Genomic DNA, 16976 nt, shown 5'->3' with positions numbered 1-16976 from the left:
CCGGTTGTTACGCGACATGTCAGGGACCGACGACAGAGATGAACTAAACACTGATTCTGTTCGCTCAGTCTGACGCAAAGAGAAAAAGTTTGAGGTTTAAAGAGGAATAATGCGATACTGTAGTCAGGCCCAAGTCTGTGTGTTTGTAACTAGGTTCTGTCTGACTCGCTAATCCCTCCCTCCCCCATGTCTCTCCCCACGGTTTTCACACACACAGCTGTTTCCTGTTGAGTGTGTGTGTGTTTAAGAGAGAGAGAGAGAGATTCAGTTTTAAACTATTGTCAGAAATCACAAGTGCAAAGAAGAATTCTAAAAAACAATGTTTCAGTTTTAGCCCATTTACTACAAATCACGCATACCTAACACCACAGAAAACCATTCTGCAAATCACGCTGCTGTGCTTTAGAAAACCGAGAGCACCTTTGCTGTTCGTTTCAGGCGCTCACTGGTTTCCATTAATTTCCAAAACAGTATAAAAATCAATTAGCAGCCTATTAAAACTTTCCTTGAGCTCTGTAATCCATTACAGTGAAGATCAGACTGCAGTGAAACCACATCACCGCTCAACAACAGCTGAGCAGTGACAGAAATGAATGCAGACTTTATGTTCACTGTGATGCGATTACACAACTCAAGTTTCGAGAATCAGCTAATTGATTTTCAGCTCAATCTCTCCATTATTGTAAACATGTTTGATTTTTTTATGACTCAGGACATCACGTCCTGGAAGTGAAGTTCTAGTGAAGTTCCAGTGAAATGACTAAAGCTCTTGATCCGGAGGGATTTGAGTGGTTGACTTGTGACGCAACTTATATCATGGTCTGCCTCTCATGCACTGTGTGCTAGTTTCTGACTTTCAAGACAAATAAATCGGTGTGTGTGAGAGTGGAAATAGTTGTTATAGTGTGGGATGTCGAGTCTTTGTGGGTTTCATTAATCTTAAAGCTGCATTAATTGATTTTTGGCAGCAGGTTGGCATATTATCACCTTATAAAGTTGTTATGGCAAATGTGTTAGCAAACAGTTGCCTATTTATACATCCAGCAGACACGGAGCAAAATTAGCATTCATTTGGAGTTGTGTTTCTGGCCACTCATTATTTTTATTCTCCTTTTGCTTCTGTTTTGGTCTCCACCAACTCCTGAGGGAAACATCTGGGTCTTTAGCTGCTAAATGCTTTACTATGTTCAACAGCTAGTCTCTAACTTTGTCTGCCTGCTATTTAGTGCCGGAAATACAAGGTACAACGGGTTTATCAGAGCGCATGCGAGATTGGGAGCATTTCTATTGTCTCCGCACGGCTCTCAACATGGCGACAGCTGAGCGGGCAGCTCGCAGCTAACGATGTACACAGCACTCACGGTGAAATCAAAGGCAACAGTGCTGACAGAGCTAACGTTTTTTACCTAAAGGAGTGAGTGCTATGCTTCCGCAACGTCACCATAGGTTACGCACATGAGCTAACCAGTGGGGCAAACTCTCATGCACTAATGGTACATTTTCAGCAAGCAGTCCAGTTCAGTTCATTATATATTAGAACGGTTATTTTTGCAATTTCATTAGCAATCGTTGTGGATGGTACCAATAGAGCCACTAAATTTTTAGTACCACCTTGGTCAAGGTTCCAGGTTTCGAGTTAAAACACTGCAGACCCCTGATTGATCAGAGAGAATCGGGACTAGCGGATAATCGGACATCCTGCACAAACCAGTGATTTCTAAATAGCCATGGTGCCGTCAATAGCAACCCCATTTTTTAATTCACTCGACCCAGATTTTTAAAAATGTCAGCTCGGAAAACTACACTGTACACTGCCCCGCACAAGTGACGAGGTGCAGATGTTTCTCTGTTTGGTTGCCATTGAAATGATTCAGCAAGTGTCCCGCTGAAGTTGATGACATGGCAGTTTAATGCTTTGCCGCTACGGCGATCATTTGAGATTGACCTGATGGATGGTATTGTCTATACTGAGGGGGTAATATCTGCAATGGAAACACGGCACAGGCTTAAAAGTCACGCGCGGCCGGCCTGGCTATGTCAACAAAGCACAGAGAAGCTCTGATTACAACACACAGCGGGAGAGTGACTTCATTCTCTGCTCAGGTAGACATTACTCCTCTATATCTTTACATAGCAAATAGTTGTTTCTCGTTTGCTGCTATATTAATGCTCTGAATATCGTATAGAGAACCTTTAAAAAAACAACCACTGCTGCTGGAAACAAGCTCGATGAGAGTGGAGTTTGTGGGTCAGAAAAACAAAATAATTCACTCAAAGACACTAAAATGCTCCGTAGATCTGAGAGGAACAAAAGAGTCGGGTGTAGGTTTGTAACTACAAGAGACCCCTTTCTAATTACTCATAGCCATTTGATCTGTTGTTAATATAGAAATATTGATTATTGCAGCTTTAATGTTAGTTTATAAGACTTCATAGAGTCATGTCAGTTTCCTTTTTTGCTGCCTTGTAACATTCAAGATTAAAAAAAATCCTTTAACAAATAAGCATACTAAATGTGATTATGAGACAACACACTGATAAAATCATGGGTTAGTTGTACCAGTTATATCACTTGAGCCACTTTAGCTCACAATGCTGTGCTGTGCGTCAAGCCTGCCCATAAAAGTCGCTTCACAAGTAGCAGAGTATGTTACGCAAATTATAATGAGACTGATATGATTATGTTTGGTCACATGGTTTCTGTCCTATATAGCTGATTGGGGAGAAGACATCGGTTGATGTATTATTAAATCAATAACCACAGTATGACGAAATATTCCACGAAATGTGAATCAAATAAGGAAAAGAAATACAAGGAATTAAATTGCTCTAAATTTGATTATTTGAATCTTTTAGATTGGGTCGATAACTTGGGGCTTTTTCACATCTGATAGTCCAAACCAAGGTCCGAAACAAAGGGTCTTGTTTTTGTTACATTAGATATACATTTGTTCCTGTTAGTTTTGGTTTCAAATTGCAATTATGTGAGCACACTAAGGAGCTCTATATGACTTACCTACGTCTTGTTGTCATCACCTACGTAAACTCTGTTTCCCTATACTTGACATTGACTGTAGACGGGCTCTCCCGCAATCTAATATCCAAAGATAATTTTAGTTTTCTCCAACTGGCTCTTTATAAAGTTTTCAGACCAACTGTCAATTAAACACTTGGACTCCTCCACTCCTCATGTGCTACTGCTGAGGCTTATTTTGTTTTATTGCGTTGTTTTTCCTTTTTCCGATTTCGACTGTCAACCATTCCTGCTTCAGCTTCCAGACCGCGGTTGGGAAGTACAGGGGAGACTTTGTTTTGCATCCAGGGCCGACGTTGATGCTCACTTCGGGCTAACCACCTTCAATTTACGCAGCAGTTGAGAAGCAAGACACACTTATTTATGACACTTTACTTGCAGTGTTTATTCAGAAACAAACTGAAACCTAATCTGTACATTTACTACAACTTTACTGCTAATTTCTTCTCTGCTCCGATCGCCAACAGCTTTCTGCTCTTTACCCATCCACCGTCACTCTCTCTCTTGACCACACACACTACATACTGAGATATTCCTTAAAGGAGCTATGCTACTCTTATGACATGACACTGGCCTGCCAGAACTTCCTGTAATTGGTCCGAAAGTCTTAACCATCCAAAATAGCGTTGACACCATACACTGTATATAAGAAGTGGACGTAGTCACCGTGATGTCATCCATTGATTTGTGGACTGCCGTTTTGAAGCCTTAGAAGCAAAGAGACGAAACTATGGTGCTTTTTTGACAACAGCTGCTAGATGGTGCTGCGGTAGCGCTGCCGCCGTTTTTGGTCTGTAAACGACAATGAGTATGTGGCCATGGATGTAAATAGAGACGTCTGTAAATCAGAGGATCAATATTTTTGAGGTAAATCAACAATACTTACTACAATACAACAATCAATACTTATTTTTTTGCAACCAGAAGTAACACGAGAGGGCGGAGCTAAGTACAACTGAATGCTGAATAAGGTGTTTTGTAGACGATCAAAAAGGTTGTAACTAACTTTAATGAGCTGAAAACACACTGTGAAAGGGTTAAAGTTGTAAGACGGAAACGCAGACAACTCCCAGACCGGACAACGCCGTAGTAGCGACCTGTCAATCACAAGGTAGCCACGCCCTAAAGCATACCCTGCTTTATGGTCTATTTGACTCTAAATGGGACCATAATTTACTAAATGAACATCATGCTGTATTGAAGAAGACTTGAAACTAGTGATTGAGACCATAATTGAGGTAATTAATCAAGAGAGAAGTAGGGTCATTTTCTCATAGACTTCTATACAATCAGACTTCTTTTTGCAACCAGAGGAGTCGCCCCCTGCTGGCTGTTAGAAAGAATGCAAGTCTAAGACACTTCTGCATTGGCTTCACTTTTCAGACCCCAGAGGTAACCCACTTGTCGGACCCAAACAACGTAGATGTGAAAGGGATCTCGTTGCATTTGGTGTCTGTAATGGATTTTTTTTCCTTCCTGTTTGCAGAGTGAGTCGGTCAAGTACTTCCTGGATAACTTGGATCGTATTGGTCAAATGGTGAGTCACAGTGACTCGTTAAATCTTAAATGCACTTTGTATTTCTTCACTTCTTTCAACGTCTAAGAAAATGTTTTGTCTGCTCTTTATCAGAACTTCATCCCAAGCAAGCAGGACATTTTGTTCGCGAGGAAGGCGACCAAAGGCATCGTCGAGCACGACTTTGTCATCAAGAAGATTCCTTTCAAGATGGTGGACGTCGGAGGGCAGAGGTCCCAGAGGCAGAAGTGGTTTCAGTGTTTCGACGGGATCACATCGATACTCTTCATGGTTTCCTCGTCAGAGTACGATCAGGTAACATTCAAGCACATTTACGATCATGTAACGCTGATGTTGTTAGGAGGTCAGTGAGACAGTCTGGTCATTATTCTCTAGACTTTTAGAGTTACAAAATGGACAAGAAACATTTGAGATTTACACAAAGCGCTCTTTGTGGTTGGCTGAGGAAACTTGATTGTTCCCTCAGTTGTGGCTCCGGTTCAAATCAACAAGTCATATGATGACGACTGAATCCTTAACTGAATCAAAAAAATTATAATTGTGCGTGTGTGTGTGTGTGTGTGTGTGTACATACGGGTGATTCCAGGTCTTGATGGAGGATCGAAGGACGAACCGTTTGGTGGAGAGCATGAATATCTTTGAGACGATCGTCAACAACAAGCTCTTCCTCAACGTGTCCATCATCCTCTTCCTCAACAAAACAGACCTGCTGGTGGAGAAGATTCGCACAGTGGACATCCGCAAGAACTTCCCCGAGTTCAGAGGAGACCCGCGCCGGCTAGAGGACGTACAGGTACACACACACACACACACACAGAAAACACAGAAAACACAGAGGTTATTTATTATAAGTATTCAGATCTTTAACTTGAGTAAAAGTATCAATACTACAGTGTAAAAATACTTTGTTACAAGTAAAAGTCCTGCATTTAAAATCTTACTTATGTATAAGTACAAAAGTATTAGCATCAAAATATACGTAAAATACCAAAAGTAAAAGTAGTCATTATGCAGAATACCCCATTTCAGAAACATGTATATTATATTATTAAATTATACTTATTGATGCATTTGTGTGTTCACCACTTCAATGTTGTTGCTGGTAATGGTGGAGCTCATTTTTAATCACCCTATATACTTCTGGGTGGCTTAACTTATAATAATATATGATAATAACCTCTTAGTTTACTTATATTTTATATAAATAATCTAAATTCACAAAGTAACTAGTAACAAGTACACCAACAACAAGCACAAGTACCTCAAAACTGTACTTAAGTACAGTACTTGAGTAGATATACTTCGTTACATTGAATCACTGCTGTTTTAAAGCCAGTATGCTTTCATGCACTCATACATATACATTAAGGGAATGAATATGTACAATTTACACACACAGACTCTCAGTCAGTGTGTTAACATGCACTGAAGAAATCATGTTTGTCCAAACAAAGACAGTAAGTGTGCTCAACCGCAAAAAAATTCTAATCAGTTTGCATCTCTCTTCGGGAAAGACATGAAAAACTCACTTTTTTTTCAGTGCTTGTGCTCAAAGATCTGGGCGTCTGGAGTGCCTACCAACCCACAAACAACCCAGTCCGTTTTTTGTGGGCTGCTTAGATCAGAAAACATGTGATTCAACAAGCCGTTCAGATTTGGCTCCCCTTCATGCAGGCTCATTAGAATATATCGCCCACAACTTGAGAACTACCTTTGCAAAGGTGCACCATATTTTTCTAGCGAGCCAATCAGAGCTTTTTCAGAAGAGGGTCTTAAAGAGTGTTTCAGACAGAGGATGAATACAGGTATATTCAGACAGACTGTATGAAAAAAATAATGTGTTTTTTGAACATTAAAGCATGTAAACATGTTCTAGTAGAAACACAAAATGCAAGTATGAACCTGAAAATACCTGAAGATAGTTTAAACCTTTCTCATAATGATGTTTGAATCTTGATGCCCTCTACAGTGGTTGTATTCTTGTATTCATATTTTCTATACTAGATTTGTTAGAGTTTCTAAACCTGGCTCTCTGTTTTCTGTCCCTTTACTTGCTCCTTTTGGCTATCTGAGAGTTTACACTGTGTTACAGAGAGAGTTTACACATACCCCCGATCACTGCTTGACCCCTACTAAAGTAGGGCCAAAGGTTTTGCCCTTTTGGAACTAATGGAACTAGACTACACTGTCAACCATCATACCAAATTTGAAGTTTCTATAAGTTAAATAGTTTCTGAGTTCTGCTCCGGAAACGAAAGTGTGACACAAGGGCAGACGGACGGAAGGACAGACACGCTGAGCGCTATATACTACGTTGTCGCGGGGGTATAATTAGTTGATTGCCTTAATTGTCTTGTATGTAAGTGACTTGCCGTTAGCAATATTCATGCTCTGAGGAAGGCCTTTGGCTGAGAAGTGTCAGCAGTGATATTTGAATTAAAAGTGAAGCTCTATAGGCATTGACTGTTTTGATGGTGTGTCGCCCTTTTCTACTTTCTAACCAGGCTGCCATGCCAGAAACACATTTATATTCACTGTAGTAATCTGTCACTGTATATGCGTATACACGCAGCAGGTCAATGCATTGCTTGAGATCCACTTTTTACTTTTTTAGGAGTGATACAATACAAGGCTTGCTGACTATTTTAGGAGTGTGTTTGTGAAGGGTTGACAGTGCAGTGAGAGGAGAAAAGACAGACTCTGTAGTGAGTGTAGGGAGCGCACAGCTTTTCCCTTCAGTGCAAATGACTCAGCTCTAGAAACTTGGATATTATTACTTATTTAAATGGAAATATTTTTAACATGAGGATGCATCGCTACTTTGAATAATCTTTCCCGTCTGCTGCCCCTCAGAGATTCTTTCTCTGTCTGAAGTCTTTGTCACGCACATGCACACATGTAAAAAGCAGATTAGAAAGCTGGTTACACGGCCGAGAGATCGACTTTTCTCATCTACATGTTTAAAGCTGCAGTTGGTAGAAATGGAGCAACTATGATTAAAAAAAAATATTTTTATAAAACGGTCACTATATCCTGACAGTAGTGCATGAGACAGGTAATCTGAAAACAATCATGTGCGTCTGTGTCCTCCGGTGCTTCTAACGGTATCTGCAGGATTTCACAGACCGGAGGAAAACAACCAATCAGAGCCGAGCTGGAGTCTACCGTCTCTGAGCAGCTGTCAATCACTCGCGAACTCCGATCAAACAGTCAAACTCGGCCGCGCTGATCAAATATGAATCAGTATTCGGTTACGTTAATGCCTATTTATCGCCTCAAATGTTTTCAGAAACATCTTGTAGTGTACTGTTTAGCTGTAAAATGAGAAAGTTTGTGACCCAGCAGCCATGTTGAGATCTGTTGAGGAAATACTAAGCACCGCCCACCAGCCGGAGCACAGCCAATAGGAACGCTCTCTCTCTGAAATGACCTGTGATTGGCCTAGTCTAGATTTTTTAAAGCCTGAAAACAGAGCCACGAGGAGGTCCAGAAGTCTGGTTTTCTCTCAGAACACTTTAATTACAATATGCTGAAAGGTTATTATGGAATTTTTGCCAATTTCTGCCTACTGAAGCTTTAAGAGATCCAGTTTAGAAAGCTGACTGTAACCCAGTTACTGAAGTGTCCCTGCTCTGCTCCTTCCAGGCGTTCCTGGTGCAGTCGTTCAGCCGCAAGAGGAGAAACCGGGGAAAGCCGCTCTTCCACCACTTCACCACTGCAATAGACACAGAAAACATCCGCTTTGTTTTTCACGCCGTCAAGGACACCATCCTGCAGGAAAACCTCAAAGATATCATGCTGCAGTGACCTTCACGCTGCAGACGACTGTAAACTGTGAAACTAGCCAGGGATCCAGGCCTGGAGGACACTGCAGCCCACCCGTGCATATTAACACTGACCTGTGGAGCAGTCAGTGGATTTAACTTGACTGAACCTGTGGATCCCTGAAGTGACTCTGGACCTGTTGGCCTACCGTCGGCCCCTGTGGAAACTGTGAGGGTCGCAGAGGACAAGACCCTGCATTTAACCTGTATCAATGTGTGTAAGCTGGAAAGACAGTCACCTTCTTGTAGCTCTCGCCTTCATACACAGGTTAGAAAATGTTTTTAAATAAGAAGAAAAAAAATAGAGAAAAGCACCAACTACATGACATGAGCACTGAAAGTGTTTTTTTTCCTCAGATGTATATATATATATATGACTATTGACAGCCCTGTCACTAAACATAAAAGTCAGACTGCTGCCGGTTGAAGCTGGATCAAGCTGTGTGAGCAAGAAGCAGGAGGGAGGAAAGACAGAGAGATGAAGGGAAGTTTAGAGCGAGCTGAAGAAGAAGAAGAAGAATGCCTTGTCCTAACGTCCACGTGACGGAGGGAGAGGGGTGAGGGTTTTGGGCTCATACTAGTCATATGCTGTGTTATGTGATAAGGTTGCACAAGTGTTCCTGTCAATGAACTTTAACAGAGGAAAGAGATGAGCCTCTCTCGTGCTCCCTCCTGTGCGTCTTCTCTCTATCTTTACCTCTCCTCCCCTGCTTGTGTTTAACTGTTTATGAACAGCTGCAGATAACAAGTCTTATCCCTCGTATCCTATAACTCTCCTCTTGGCACAAAACACCGATTGTTCGTTTCCTCCCTCTCCGGCAGAAACAGTACACGCTCAAATTAGAGACTCTCCTTAGCTTGAAGAAACACAGAAACACACAGCTCCCGGTCCTGCATGAATTATGGTTCATCTCTATCCCACAATGCCTTTCTTCTATTTCCCACCAACATCCCATTAGAAGCACCACAACAGCCTAGACTTAACTTGAGGCGTATGATAAGTATCCCCTTTACAAGAAGGCTTCGGTATGCGGTTACACTACTCACTCTTTTGTCCTGTAAACGTGAAGGGAACAGCACGGTTGAACTGTAAATGACCTTATTCCCATGTTGTCGGCGGCCATTTAGGATCTCTGTAGCAGTCGGGGTGGGAAGTCTACCTAGCAGTTGGCACCAAACGAGTGAAATAAACCAGATGGAACAAAAACACTTATGCAGATGATGCACAATAGGTTTCTTTCCTCCACCGAGTCTGGTATTTTCTATATAAGGACACCTCTGAGTTACAACATCATCCATTTTTATAAAGTGTGTTTGGTTAGGTAGAGCTGAGACAGAAAACTCATCAGCAACTATTTTGATAGTCAATTATTGGTCATAAATCAATGAAACATGCTGGTTCCAGCTTCTCAAATGTGACAGTTTGCTGGTTTTTCCTGTGTTATATTATTGTGAATTGAATGTGTTTGAATTTCGGGCTGTTTGTTGGGCGAAGCAAGTCGTTTAAAGATGTCACCTTCTGGCTCTAGGAAAATGTGTTCACTATTTTCTGACATTTTAAAGCTGCACTAGTGAATATTTTTATATTAACGATGGAAAAAAAAATGTGAAAGGGGTCGTTGGTAGCGATGAACCCGAGAGTGAATTATCACACGACTCTGCAGTTCCCCTCAGCTCAAAAAGAACGTTTTATTGTCTTTCAGCTCGTTGTTTTAGCAACTTGGTTCACTCAAATAGGCAGCTGCTTTCAGTAAAAATGCTCTGATAAACCCACTTTAAACTACCGGCTACCAAACAGCAGACGGACACAGTTAGCAGTTAGCTGGTGAACATAGTGGAGCATCTAGCAGCTAACAAGCCAGATATTTCTCTCAGGAGTTGGTGGAGACCAAAACAGATTTAAAAGGGGAGTGAATCTTGGGTTTACATTCATGAGGTGACTAGAAACTCCAAATCAATGTTCCTCCGTCGTATGATGGAGTAATAAGCAACTGTTTTCTAATATCAACATTTTATGGTGGTAATACACTCAGTGGCCACTTTATTAGGTACAGCTGTTTCGTTAAAGGAAGGGTCCATCTATGTTCTGTTCTGTTTTTTCCGAATGTGAACGCCCACTCAGCCGTTGCAAAAACGCAGTGACGTAGGTTACCAAAGTAAGCTCATTGAAGCTAATCAATAAGGTTATGAATAATGTGACCTCTAGCACTAGCTGAGTCAACGTTAGCTGTGCTAAATTTGAAAATACTTGAAAGGGTTAGTTCGGATTTTTTGAAGCAGGGTTGTTTGTATACTCCCGTGTTATGCAAGGTAAAATTACTGCTTTTGTGAATGTAGTCTGGTGGCTTTGAAGAGAGCGATATAACGGATTCAGTTCCCCGTCTGTTAAGCGGCTGTGAATGGGAGCAGCAGAAAAGTGTATTTTAGTCACCTAAAAAAAATCAATATCAGTTTTAGTGAACGCTATATTTAGAATATTTTCACCGCTTTTCCTCGCCATCAGACAGCCCTTTCCGACGGGGAACTGAAGCCGTTATTTCGCTCTCTTCAAAGCAACCAGACCTGACTCCAATCACAAAACAGTCATTTTACCTGGCGGGAACACGGGAGTTGCTGGTCTACCGCTGCATCGATGAGTTAGTTTGTTTGAACTAACGTGTCGTTTACACAGCTCCAAACTGGGAGCGTGCCGACCGCCATCTAGGTTACAGTATGTAACGTTAATACACTGACTATAAGGATGTATATATACTGTACATGTAGCAGCAGCATCATGCAGAAACCTACGTCAGGTCACGCGGGAAAACGCTTTTAGAAGGGCTTGGGAAAATAGCATTTTGATGTTACATACTTTGACCAAAATTTGAATGGTCAGATTTGAATACACACGGAACACCACTGGGAAGCTACAGAATTACATAAAAATAATGGACCCACCCTTTAAGGAATGTTTCTAGTACTTTGTTGAATCCACGCCATGAAGAAAGACTGTTTTGTGGGTCTTACCCAGTATTAGAAAGGTGTACCTAATTAAGTGGTTACTGAGTGTGTTTCACTGTTGTGTGTTTGCAGCTTGTTGCGATGCCCCCAGGTGGCCAAAAACCATAACTAAATGATGAAAATAATCACTAGTTGCAGCCCTGTTTCACCAGTGACAGTCAGCTGGTAATGTAGCGTAAAGAAAAAGTACTGTTGCTATGGTTACTTGCGGTTTAATATACCCTGCGCACTGATTTATGATGGTGGTTAAACTGTTGACCAGAACTCTGTCTGAGCTGTCCTGTTATGTGATTTTAATGGAGCCAACCAGTAACATGTATCCTCTCAACCCCACATCCTTCCTCGGATTCCTCAAAATCAGTTTCTCTTTAACCTGTTTTTAAGTGGAGAATCTACGAAATGAAAATGTTGATTTGATTCCCAACATTTGCATGATTTGGTACGCAGCAGTAGGACACAGCTGGGCTGCTCCTCCCACCCTGAGTATTAAGTCCAAATGGCCTCGAGGGGAACGAGGCGAATCATGAGCACTTCCACACACGCCTTATTATAATACTGTATTAAACTGTCATTTGTATGTATTTGTGTGTTTGCATAGTGACTTCTTTTGTGCATGTTCATACATCCTGTACATAGAATACTGTAAGTATTTGACTGACACTGTGTGTAACGTGGTAACCTTACAATACAAACACCACTCTGTCTAACAGTATCACTGTAACTGTAACGTTGCTGTAACATTAACTAACCTTTTCCCCCACTCACACAAGTTTTTATTGTAAGTGTCGTCATTGCACTGGATGCGTCCGATAGATAGAAAACAACCAGAAAGGAAAAACGTCTGGGAAAAATGAAACAAATAAACACAACGGCAGACTTTTAAAAAGGCGAGCAGGATGAGAAGAGGGAGGTCTTCTGCTTTTGTTTTGTTTTTCCCAGTGCCTTGGCTCTGTGCTCTGTGGTGAAATACACTGCCGTTTGCTGACATGCTGTTTCTTTATTTTCTCAGTGTGGGCGCCTGTGTGTGTGTTTGAGTGTGTGTACGGCAAAGCAAGAGGTCAAGACTTTGTGTGTTGGGATGTGAAAAGTGGTAGGAAGATTAGAAGAGAGGGGGGAATAGAGGGAAATGGCAGAGGATTTAAAAAAAATATATGTTTTGAATTCAAGAAGGAGAGAAAAAATAAATTCAAATGTGTTTTTCTAATGTCCTGGGGCAGTTATATGAACACGAGAAGCCCTCTTGCAAAGCCGAAAAGCAGGGAGCTGATAGTCATACTGATGTATAGCCCGGAGGCTAACCGTATAGGCTTTCATTCCACATCATGTAATATGAAGCTCATCAGCTAGAGCTATCACACCGCTAGGCATAACGGTAAAGTCTGGCAATATCTCCGTCACCCAGCAGAGTCTGACCTTTGCTTTGGCTTTTAATCAGAGGAGCTCTGATACATAACAGACTGCAAGTCTCAAGAGAGAGGGAGGGAGCCCAGAAACAACTACACCAGCGTTGTTTCAGAAATCACTGGTTAACATAGATTTATTTACACAGGAAGTGAGCAGAATGTAATTCGAGGTCTACACACACACACACCGCACAAACACATGCGACAGCGTATACGGGATCTGTGCAACCAAAAAATGACCCAGTGAGTGGGAAGGCACAGACTGGGGGAGGGACAGACAAAGGGAGGAAGAGAGAATACAAGAAAAAGTAAGGGGATAGAGGGAGGGAGGAGGGAGAGAGGTCATGTTTCCTCTGTTGAGCCCACTTCCTGTCCTGATCCCAAAATGGAGAGACTGTAAGATCGACATCCCCTTCCCTCCCTCCCTCCCTCCCTCCCTCCCTCCCTCTCCCGCAAACACACAGATCAGAGAAACCCAAACCAGCCTCCCGCGGTATCCTACAAAGGAGATGAGAGGAAAAAGCAGGGAGCAGAAAAATATATCCCCAGTGGTCTCTGAAACATAAGGAAGCCTTCGTTTACAGAGGCAGAGAGGCGCAGGACATTTTGTCCTCAAGTTGCACCGACCATGTGTGTGTATGTGCGGCTCACGTATGTGTGTACGGCTGCAATTATTTTCATTGTTGATTAATCTGTCAATTATTGTCTCGATTAATTGATTAGTTGTTTGGTCTATAAAATGTCAGAAAATGGTGAAAAGCGTCGATCAGTGTTTCCCGAAGCCCAAGGTGACGTCCTCAAATGTCTTGTTTTGTCCACAACTCAAAGATATTCAGTTTACTGTCATAGAGGAGTGAAGAAACCAGAAAATATTCACATTCAAGAAGCTCCAATCAGAGAATCTAGATTTTCTTTTCTTAAAAAACACTAAACCGATTAATTGATTATCAAAATAGTTTAGCGATTAATTTAATAGTTGACAACTAATCGATCAATAGTTGCAACTCTAATTAAATAAATTAAAATTATGAGATATTAATTCAGGATTATGAGATAGCCTAAGTTGTTATTATGAGAAAGTAAGTCAAAAGTATTACATACTTAGTCGTACAATAGTCAACATTATGATTAGGGCTGTAACAAACTCATTGTCGACTATCTATTGGTTGTTTCCTTGATTAATCGATGAGTTGTTTGGTCTATAAAATGTCAGAAAATGGTGAAAAATGTCGATCAGTGTTTCCCAAAGCCCAAGATGACGTCCCTTAAATGTCTTGTTTTGTCCACAACTCAAAGATATTCAGTTTCGGTCAGAGAGGAGAAAAGAAACCAGAAAATATTCACATTTAAGAAGCTGGAATCAGAGAATTTAGACTTTTTTTTTCTTCAAAAATTACTCAAACCGATTATCAAAATAGTCGGTGATTAATTTAATAGTTGACAACTAATCGATTCATCCTTGCAGCTCTTATTGTAAATTAAAATTATGAGATAGTAAATCAGGATTTTGGGCATAGAACTTTCACGGTGTGTTTCCAGTTCATGATGGGTAATCTAAAATTGTCTTATTCAGTGTTCGGTTGTACTTAGCTCCACCCTCTCGTGTCATTTCTGGTTGCAGAAACCAAGATGGCGACAGCCAAAATGCCGTCCACAAACCAATGGGTGACGTCACGGTGACTACATTCACTTCTTATATACAGTCAGGTGACCCAGCAGCTCACCCAAATTTGAAATATACTAGCAAGACCTTTTCAGGCACATGGAAAACATCAGATTAGCAACCACCGAGTAGCCATAGGAACCACCAGTTATACCCTAGAAACCAATCAGAATGCATTCACTTAACAACTTCCTATCAACACACCTGCAACCACCCCAAAGACCATAGAAATCACCTAGCAACCACCTGTAAACACACAATGAACCACCACAGACAACATTTCTGCAACCTTGTATGTCCTGCCAACAATAACGGAACACCGGACAACCACCACGCAAACGCCTTGCTGACACCCAAATTTGAAATATCTAGCAACAACCTTTACAGCCATGTGGCAACCACCTGTCAACGACCTGCGTAAGGGATACATGTACAGCAAGCCGGTCATTGTGAAATAAACCCCGACAGGGTGATGCACGACGCAGAGCGGAGGTCTCTCATCGCCCTGAAGGGGTTTATTTCACAACAATGACCCGCTAGCTGTACATCATCCTGCTTATTTCACAACTACTTACTGAAGAAATCAATAATATGACACAAAAACGGTCCGCCAGAGTCTGACATCAGAACGGTGTCCATATCAACGGTCTGTTATAAAGAAATATCAGACCATAGAGCGCTGTATTCAACAAAGCTGTGTAATAACTATTAAGCAACACCTCACTGTCATACTAGCCAAAGCAGGTTGTTTAGTTAGCAAGCTCACGCACATTTAGAATAAGTAGCCTTTCTGTATTGTAATCTATTGATTAATAGGTAATTGATTGATACAATTACAGTATATTAGAGGAATAGCAGATATTAGAGGTATTAGAGCAATAAGAAACGCATGTTGACTAGTCTAATATACACAGACCTTAGTGCCACCACACTATACCTCATCTGTGTGTGTGTGTGTGTGTGTGTGTGTGTGTTTGTGTGAATGAGAGTGTGTATACGTCTGCATGTGTGAGTGAATTTAGTCTCATGACTCTGGTTAAGCTGATGTTTCTCTGAGGCTGTTTTGATTGGACCTACAGCTGAACTCTGATATTTAATAATGAGTAAAGTACTCCCTCGGTTTCTGACGCACACACACACACACACACACACACACACACACACACACAGGAAGCTAACCCAACGAGTGAATCATACAGTGAAACATAAACAACTAGTGGTTCATTAGCTGATGATTTGGCCGTGACACATCCCTGGACCCCAGGCCATCACATCATTAAACCACTTCTGTTTTAGTTTACACTGACTGTGGAGTCAACTCTGCGATGCCTGGCATCTTTATCTGCTCTGCAGGACACGTTTCCTCTTTTGGTGCAGAGCCTTCAGGGCAGATTGTTTGTTAATCAGGGGAGATGAGCACAACAGATAGACGACGATAAACAAAACTGCACTGCATACTTATATAATATTAAAACTTCTGCTTTATGCCTCTTGCGACAATTAAATTAAACTTATGTAAAGAATTTATTAAATAGTGTCACCCTCTGTTTGTGTCCATCTCCCCCTCCGTACTGTCACGCTTTACAAGAAAGGCACATGTCTCCCTCTGCTGGTATAAAAGGAGTAATGCAACATTTTAAACTACTCTGGTGCTGCACTGCCTGCAAATAAAATCCCCGTTTCCACCAAGAAGTTCCTGGTCATTTTGGACCCGGGACTACTTTTCAAGGAACTACAAGGTTCCTTCAGCCCAAAGACCTGTGAGGATTAGGCATATTAGTCCGCTGACATATGAAAAAGCAACATGAGGGCTGCTGGTGGTCGCAGCGGTAAACACACTCTGCTGCCTGCAGTTCAGTGTACCCAACTGGTCCATCTAAAAAACACTTTGAAAAAACATAATCTTAAGGATTTGTCTCACTGCGACGACATTTACTGCTGCATATATTTACTGATGCATGTTGACGTATGAAATGCAGAGGACGAAAATGAAACTAAGAGGGTCTGTCTCAACAGTAAATCACCTGTTGAGCGTTTGATGGTTATTTATTTGTGCTTTAGAACGTAACCGCCATGAAACAATCAGAAAATAACTCTTTTCTCACATTCACAGCACCGCCGCGCTGTCTCCCTCTTACAGCATTACCGCTCGCTTTCACAATCTCTTTTCTACTTTTCTGTCTCTTTTCTTGTTTTAAGAGTCGGGAGGCCAACAGCAAAGCCTAAAGAGAAATGCTCTCCCCTCGCCCTAAATCGATACTAGAGTACTTCCTTATTCGGGACAAGGAGGGTGAAAAGAGGAGATGTCACGCGTCATCAATGCGTCATATCTTTGGGGTACAACGCATGCGCTGTAAAATCTGATCTGCACTCGCCAAAATTGAGCCAATAGCAACGCACGACCGCTGCTCCAATACACTGCGCATGTGTTATAGCTAACAATCCTTGTCCCAGCCTCTTTCAATAGGCGTTGGTTTATGAATGAAGCGATACACAAATTGAAGCCGTTTAAGCA

At 41.5% G+C, this 16976-nt stretch overlaps 1 protein-coding gene across 1 annotated transcript in view; it reads left to right on the top strand.

The window, feature by feature from the left end:
• Positions 1–12380, top strand: part of gna12a (guanine nucleotide binding protein (G protein) alpha 12a) — a 30489-nt gene extending 18109 nt beyond the window's left edge. The window contains exons 3-6 of the mRNA XM_074629642.1: positions 4521–4571; positions 4665–4865; positions 5158–5364; positions 8217–12380. Coding sequence (XP_074485743.1) covers positions 4521–4571; positions 4665–4865; positions 5158–5364; positions 8217–8378 — 621 coding nt within the window. The 3' untranslated portion in view covers positions 8379–12380. The remainder of the gene's footprint in view (positions 1–4520; positions 4572–4664; positions 4866–5157; positions 5365–8216) is intronic.
• The last annotated feature ends 4596 nt before the right edge of the window (positions 12381–16976 follow it).

This window comes from Sebastes fasciatus, chromosome 3 (assembly GCF_043250625.1).
Source record: "Sebastes fasciatus isolate fSebFas1 chromosome 3, fSebFas1.pri, whole genome shotgun sequence".
Lineage (NCBI taxonomy): Eukaryota > Metazoa > Chordata > Actinopteri > Perciformes > Sebastidae > Sebastes > Sebastes fasciatus.
This window is presented reverse-complemented; position numbering and strand designations above follow the sequence as displayed.